General features: G+C 48.3%; 1 protein-coding gene across 1 annotated transcript in view; it reads right to left on the reverse strand.

Annotated features, from left to right (window-relative positions):
* Nucleotides 1-5169, reverse strand: part of AHCYL2 (adenosylhomocysteinase like 2) — a 77494-nt gene extending 72325 nt beyond the window's left edge. Inside the window, exon 1 of the mRNA XM_070754502.1 lies at nucleotides 4813-5169. Coding sequence (XP_070610603.1) covers nucleotides 4813-5136 — 324 coding nt within the window. The 5' untranslated portion in view covers nucleotides 5137-5169. The remainder of the gene's footprint in view (nucleotides 1-4812) is intronic.
* Nucleotides 5170-8318: the final 3149 nt, after the last annotated feature.

Raw genomic sequence — 8318 nt, forward strand, 5'->3', positions numbered from 1 at the left:
TAGCGTCTCCTGCAAAAGGAGGGAGTTGGACTAGATGACCTGCAAGGACCCTTCAAAATCTAATAATAGATATATAGACAGACAGACAAATATTGGACTGTGGAAGGATTGAAAGCTTTCCGAGTTAAATATACCATAGCCAGGTCTCCATTTTTGTCCACCTGTAATGAAGAGGGCAGGTACACAGCCTTAGGAAATGTCAGGGAAGAAAAATGTGATGATGCCCAAATATAGGTTCTACCTTAGAATCTACTCACCGCCATGTAATTTAAGGGAGAGCAAAACTGAAAGGGGGGGGGGGGGGGAGATAGGCCCAAAGTTACGAAGGTGGCTTTCATGCCCAAGGAGGACTAGAACCCTCAATCTCCCAAGTTTTCTAGCCTGGTGCCTTAACTGCTTAGACCAGTGGTTCTCCACGTGGGGGTCGGGATCCCTTTGGGGGTCGAAGGACCATTTCACAGGGGTCGCCTGAGACCCTGGGAAAAGACACATTTCCCCTGGTGTTAGGAACTAAAGCTGCTATTCCGGCGCCTTGGAACCTATTTTTACAATCCGACCATATTTTTACAATCTATCCTTCTGACCTTCCTGCCAATCAGATTCATGCTCTGTAGGGAGAATTGACGCTAGACTTGTGGTTGGGGGTCACCACAACATGAGGAGCTGCATTAAAGGGTCTCGGCATTAAAAAGGTCGAGAACCAATGTTTTAGACCAAACTAGCTCTCTCTCTCTTATTCCCAGAGCCACAATGAGCAAAGAGTATATTTGTTTGTTTATTATTTATTAATTGTATTTCTATTCCACTCCTCTCCGAGGTTTCTTTGTTTTGTCAAGTATGTATCGGTGGGATACAAAGATAAAATATTTACATACATGATACTAGTAAGGGGAAAACATGAGGACAGGGATGGAGGGCATGCTGGTGCACTTATGCACGCCCCTTACTGACCTCTTAGGAATCAGGAGAGGTCAACAGTGGACAGTCTAAGGGTAAAGTTTGGGGGGGTTGGGTGATGATACTACAGAGTCTGTTAGTGAGTTCCATGCATCAACTACTCGGTTACTTATTTATTTTATTTATTTATTTTGTCCAATGCACAATAATACCCAATGAAGGTTATAGAGGTTATACTCGAGTAAAATATATTAGAGAAAGAATAGAAGTGAAAATTTAGAAGTAGAATATATCAATAAGAGAATAGAAGGATATTATGAGAGTAGTATAAGAATAATAGAAGAATAGTAGATACAATATAGGAGATAAAGGAGAGACATACACTGCTCAAAAAAATAAAGGGAACAGTTAAACAAAACAACTTAAAACCCACCTCTGCCGCCAGGCATGGGGGGAATTGAGATCCTCTTTCCCCCTAGGCCTTTACAATTCTATGCATGGTATGTATGTATGTCTGTTTGGTTTTTATATTAATTGATTTTTAATCATCAATACCAAATTACTATTGTACACTGTTTTATTGTCGCTGTTAGCCGCCCCGAGTCTCTGGAAAGGGGCGGCATACAAATCCAATAAATAAATAAATAAATAAATATAACTCCAAGTAGATCAAACTTCTGTGAAATCAAACTGTCCACTTAGGAAGCAACACTGATTGGCCATCAATTTCATTTTGTTGTCAGCACATTCATCTTTGTACAGAACAAAGGATTCAATGAGAATATTTCATTCATTCAGATCTAGGATGGGTTCTTTGAGTCTTCCCTTTATTTTTTTGAGCAGTGTACGCTGGATAAAAGCAATGTATACATGCATAAAACTGCTCTTTCTACGGAGCCAGAAGACATAATGAAAGATGCCAAGCGTGCGCTTCGGAAGGAGCTGTTCTGAAGAGGGGCATGTCCATGCTTGGCACACTCAAGGCCTCCTGGCAGTGCCAAGCGAGGCTGCTGACATGGCTGGGACCAGGCCAAGCGAGCATGCTTTCTCTTCCAATAAGGTGCGCAAGAGCCACAGCTGGCGGGGGGGGGGGGGGCTTGCCACCCAGATTAGGCCAATTGAATATTTTTTCCCTGTTTATGTGTGCATAATTGTTTGTCTTAAGTGGTTATATGTTTTCAAACTACATATATTTCAATTAAAAAAAATTTTTTTTTTAAAAACCAGTAAGTCATAACAAGCTCCAGATGGGGGCTACCAAGATGGCAGAAGGGATATCAAGGGCTCTTTGGCCAACTGCCCCCCTCTCTGGCCAGGCTCACCCCAAATCCTAGGAGGAAGCGGGTTGCAAGACCCCCAATTTCTCCCAGGTGTAGAGGGCAAAATCTCCGACCCATAGCTGTTGCAAAGACTCTCTGCCCCCCCCCCCCCACTTAAGGCTACCCCAATCGCCCCTACACTGCAAAGACCCTCCAATCTCCCCCCCCCCCAGGTTGCAAAAGGCAAGAGCCACAGCCTGAACTGGGCTGCAAAGACCCTCGATAGCTCCCCCAAAGACCCCCAATGTCCCTCCAGGCTGCAAAGGGCAAGAGCCCCCCTCCCAGACTCCTTAACCCCCCTCGAGGCTTCAAAGGGGCAAGACTCTTGATCTTCCCCCTAGGGTGCAAAGACCCTCCACCCAAATCCCCAAGGCTGCAGCATTGCCACCCGTCCAGGCGGCAAAGGAAACCCCTGTACGGCCAGGCGGTAGGGAAAGCGAGTAGAACACTTGGCTGCATAACTAGAGGTATAACAAGCAGGAAGGGGGAGATTGTGATCCCGCTGTATAGAGCGCTGGTGAGACCCCATTTGGAATAATACTGTGTTCAGTTCTGGAGACCTCACCTACAAAAAGATATTGACAAAATTGAAGGGGTCCAAAGACGGGCTACAAGAATGGTGGAAGGTCTTAAGCATAAAACGTATCAGGAAAGACTTCATGGACTCCATCTGCAGAGTCCGGAGGACAGAAGGGAAAGGGGGGACATCATGGAAACATTTAAATATGTTAAAGGGTTAAATAAGGTTCAGGAGGGAAGTGTTTTTAGCAGGAAAGTGAACACAAGAACCAGGGGGCACAATCTGAAGTCAGTTGGGGGAAAGATCAGAAGCAACGTGAGAAAATATTATTTGACTGAAAGAGTAGTAGATGCTTGGAGCAAACTTCCAGCAGACATGGTTGGGCAATCCACAGTCACTGAATTTAAACATGCCTGGGATAAACATAGATCCATCCTAAGATCAAATCCAGGAAATAGTCTAAGAGCAGATGAGAAGGACCAGGAGGTCTTTTTCTGCCGTCAATCTTCTAGGTTTCTATGAAAAGACCCTCAGATTTCAAAGAGCAAGATCCCCCCCCCACGCCCCTGTTTGCAAAGACCCTCGACAACCTCCCCCCCATCTGCAAGTCTGCAAAGGGCAAGACCCTCCCCCCCCATCCCACAATTTTTTCCAGGCTGCCAAGACCCTCAACTCACCCACCCGCATTGGCTGCCGAGCCCCAGGTTGCAAAGAACACCCACCACCCTCCAAGGCGGCAAAGACCCCCATAACCCCCCCCAGGCTAAAAGCCCCAATCTACCCCCCCAGGCTGCAAAAAGCCTTCAGACCCTTTCCAAAGCAGAAGGCAAGACCCCCCCCCAAACAGCCACCCCCCAAGACTCCAAAGGAAGACCCTCAATGCCCCCCACCCAGGCGACAAAGGGAAAGAGCCCCCCATCCTCCCAACTGCAAAGACCTTCAGCCCCGCCCCCCAAAATGCAAAGGGCAAGACCCCCCCCCCCCGGAACTCTCCCTCCCCATCCCTAGGAGATTTCCTGGGGACTACAATGCCCATCAACCCCAATTCCCAAGGGCAAGAGGTGGAGTGGGGGAGCGGAGCCATTCTGGCAGTCAGGTTCTCTGCAAAAATAACCGGCCGGTGTGGGAGGGGTAGTGGACGATGGGCCCTGTAGTCCTGAGAGGAGATTCCTCCCCTCCTTGCCCAGGGACTACAACTCTCATCAAGCCCAACCCCAAAGGGCAAGAGGAGTGGGGGAGGAGTGGAGGGGAGCCATTCTGGCAGCCCGGTCCTCTGCAAGGAGGGGCAGAGGAGGATGGGCCCTGTAGTCCCGAGGGGAGGAGACTCCCCCTCCCTGCCCAGGAACTATTTTCCCCATCAAGCTCAATCCCCACAGGCAAGAGGAGTTGAGAGGGCAACGATTCTGGCAGTCGGGTTCTTTGCAAAGTGGGTCAGGAGACGATGGGCCCTGTAGTCCCAAGAGGAGTTGATCATTCCCACCTTCCTTCCCAGGGACTACAACTCCCACCAATCCTAAGGAGCAAGAAGAGTTGGGGAACCATCCTGACAGTCGGGTCCTCCTCCAGGAGGGAGGGGGCCGGGGACGATGGGCTCTGTAATCGCGGGGGGAGGAGATTGCCCCCTCCCTTCCCAAGGGATTACAACCCCCATCAACCCACTAAGGGGCAAGACGGGTGGGGAAATGGGGAGCCATTCTGGCAGTTTTTGTGTCCTCCGCTAGGAGGGAGGGGGCCGGGCAGAGACAATGGGCTTTGTAGTCCCGATGGGAGGAGATTCTCCCTCCCCAGGGACTACAACCCCCATCAACCCTAAGGGGCCAGAGGAAGGGGGAGCCATTCTGGCAGTCGTCGGGTCCTCCGCATGGATGGGGGTCGAGGACGATGGGCCCTGTAGTCTCGAAGGGAGGAGAGTCCACCTCCCTTCCCAGGGACTACAACTCCCATCGACCCTAAGAGGCTAGAGGAGGGAGGGGGAGCAACCATTCGGGCGGTGGCCGGGTCCTCCTGCAGGAAGGCGGGGGGCCGGGCGGAGACGATGGGCTTTGTAGTCCCGAGGGAGGGGGGCGGGGGGCTTACCTTCTTGACGGTGCGCGGCGCCTCCGTGACGGTCCCGTCGGGGCTGACCAGCGCCTCGCACAGCGGCCCGCCCGCCCCGTCGCCCCCGTGGCCGCTCAGCCGGAGCGGCGGCTCGCAGCGCTTCATGGCCGAGGCCTGCGGGGCTTTGGCCAGGGCCGAGCCGGGGGGCGCCGCTTTCTCGCCCGCCAAGGCCACGCCGGGCTCCGCGTGAGGCGGTGAGCAGGGCCCGGGGGGAGCGGCGGCGGCGGCGGGAGGCTTGTCCAGAGGCCCGGCCAGCTCCTTCAGCTCCACGGCCGGCGGGGCCGCCACCCGCACCGACATCATCCCCGAAGCCGCCTCGCCTGCCTGCCTGCCCGCCCGCCCGCCGGGCTCCCGCCCTCCCGCCCGCCTTCCTCAGGGATGGACACGCCCACCGGCGCGCGGGCGCCGGCGCGGGGCACGCCGGGAAAACGAGTCCCGCGCCCAGTTGCCCAGAGCGGCCAGCCGGCTTTCCCAGACTGCCGCTCCCGGCGGCCTTTGCGCCGGGGAGGAGGAGTTTGAGTTGAGGGAGGCTTGTCAACGCGCGGAGGCTCTCGGGAGCTGCAGTTCTGGGCAGTGAAAGCTGCGGATTCCTGTTCTCCCCTCCCCACCGAGCGGCGAGACTGCAATTCCCAGAAGCCTCCGCGCGGCATGGCCGCTTTGGGAGATCCTGGGCGGGCTTTGAAGGCCCTTGGAGTTTGAGGAGGACTCCATGATCCATCATCCACGTGGGACTCCAGGGCCCATCCTCTTTTCCCTTGCTTGCCTGTAGGGCTGATGGCTAACATCCTCCTCCTCTTCTATCTCCTTTGCCTTCATTCCCTCTTCCTTTCCCCCCTTCTCTTCTTCTTTCTCCTCCCCCATCAAAAAGCAGCCCCAAAAAGCCAATGGAGCCTTCAGTTGTAGAAACGGAGGCCTGGAATTGAAACCGAGAGAAATACGCCGCCTTAGGGAGGCCCCGCCTGGAAGACTTGCACCCACTTGCTCACCACGTTACAAAACAAGGATGTTCAGACTTTGGGAGAAATGCAAAGAAGAGCAACTAAGATGATCAAAGGCCTCACATATGAAGAACAGTTACTAGAATAGATAGTAGATAATAGAGGTATACACGGATGGTGAGATGATCGATCAATAGATGATAATAGAGATATTCATAAATTAATGATAGATGATAATATACAAGATGGGTAGGTAGGTAGATTAGGTAGGTAGATAGATATAAGACAGACATAGATATGGGTGGATACAGATGATAGATATAAATAGATGATGGATGGATAGATAGATAGAAGATAATGTGATGATAGGTGGATGAATGGATAGATAGAAAGATAAAAAGAAAAACAGATACATAAATTAATGAGAGATAGTAACTGAATTTAAACATGCCTGGGATAAACATATATCCATTGTAAGATAAAATGCAGGAAATAGTATAAGGGCAGACTAGATGGACCATGAGGTCTTTTTCTGCCGTCAGTCATCTATGTTTCTATAATGAGATGGATGGATAAATAAATAAATAGATGATAGATAGAATATATATAGATGATAATGAGATGATAGATAGGTGATAATAGAGATATACAGTAGATTAGATAATGACACAGATAATGGATGTTAATATATAGAAATGAGATGATAGGAGATAATAGAGATATAGATTAGATAATGACAAAGATAGATAATAGAGATATAGATAATGAGATTGATGACACTATAATGAGATTTGAGATAGATGTAGGTAGGTAGATAGATAGATAGATGATATACATAAATTAATAAGATATAATGAGATGGTGCATGATAATGAGACTATAGATGAGAGAGAGAGAGACATGGAGATATACATACCTGATAGATAAGATGATGAATGGATTAATAGATACATGATAAGTAATAAAGATATACATAGATGATAAATAATAGATGATAATGGTGGATGGATGGATGATAGGTAGGCAGACAGAATCAAGTGCGTGAAAAACATTTGCAAGAAACCTGGGGGGAACCTAGACAGATGCACCTCTTTTTTGCAGGTTATAAAACAATTTGAGACCCTAACAAGCCTCCAGTTTTCTCAGGCCCTCCCTGTACTCAATGAAATTATGCATTTATGTATTTATTTCCTCAACCATTCTAATCCATGCTGACGCTGAAAGGCTTACAAAACCTCCCCCTGTAAGAGGATTAAAAATAATATGAGCACCAGAAGGGGGAAAAGGGATGAAAAACAAATAAATTGCAATTTTAGCAGAAAGAGGGAGATAAGATATGACTTATCTCTCTTTACCTGTGATTTCGGGAACAAAGCACAAGGTGGACTTCCTGTCCTTTACCCCAAAGTCAGATTAATTGTTTCCAGAAGTTAAAAAACCTCGTGCTTTTACTTAACCTCTGGTGTTTTTTTCCAGTAAGGCTTAGAGGAAGGTTACAAGACATAATCACAGAATGTAATTTGTCACTCCCCTAGGAGTGTTGAAAATGCACTCTGCGCATGTTCCGAGCAAATTACAATTCCCATGATCCTTCCTGCTAGCATTCTATATATGGACAGGGGCTAGTGCCATGGAATTTATTAAACCAATTGTGGGGTGGGAAAGACTACCTACTTTTCAAAGGGAACTCTGGGTGCTAAGAACACGCACAAAAAAACCCACCACAAAATTTCTCAGGCTTCCTTGAAGAGGCAAGTAAAATGGACCTCCGGATTAAAGCTGCCAATGTTTCTCACTCCCAGAATTCTCCAGCTAGCATGGGGAATTCTGGGAGTTGAAGTCTTGAACCTCTTCAAGTTGCTAAGCATGAGTAACAAAATCCCAATACTGTTTGGGGAATTCTGGGAGTTGAAGTCCACTCATTTTCCAGGAGGTTAGCTGAGGAATTCTGGGAACTGAATCCATCTTAAAGGATACTGGCTGGGTCGTAAATCACATTTTTAGTGCAGTTGTTAACTTTAAACAGCCACTAAAAATGTTGTATGTTGTGGTCTCCCTGTATAAGCTTTTGCAGATACAGTACAGTATTTTTTCCTGGGAAAGCCAAAGGCACAGTTCAAATCCTGCTCTCTATTGCCCCCTCCTGGAATAAATGTAATTAAAAATTCACCATCACTGTACGTTCTCCAGCTTCAGCAGGGGGGCTGGCCTAGAAGACCTCCTCCAAGGTCCCTTCCAACTCTGGTTATTCTGTTTAAATCATCCTTATATATTGCTCAAAAAAATAAGGGGAACACTCAAAGAACACGTCCTAGATCTGAATGAATGAAATATTCTCATATTGTACTTTGTTCTGTACAAAGTTGAATGTGCACAACAGCAGGTGAAATTGATTGTCAATCAGTGCTGCTTCCTAAATGGACAGTTTGATTTCACAGACGTTTACTTGGAGTTATATTGTGTGTGTCTGTGTGTGTATACTTCACCAGAAGAGCCCTTCACTCCACCACTCGAAACAGAAGACCCTACGAGACTGGACTTTCAATC

The sequence above is a fragment of the Erythrolamprus reginae genome, chromosome 6 (assembly GCF_031021105.1).
Source record: "Erythrolamprus reginae isolate rEryReg1 chromosome 6, rEryReg1.hap1, whole genome shotgun sequence".
In the NCBI taxonomy this organism is placed as follows: Eukaryota; Metazoa; Chordata; class Lepidosauria; order Squamata; family Dipsadidae; genus Erythrolamprus; species Erythrolamprus reginae.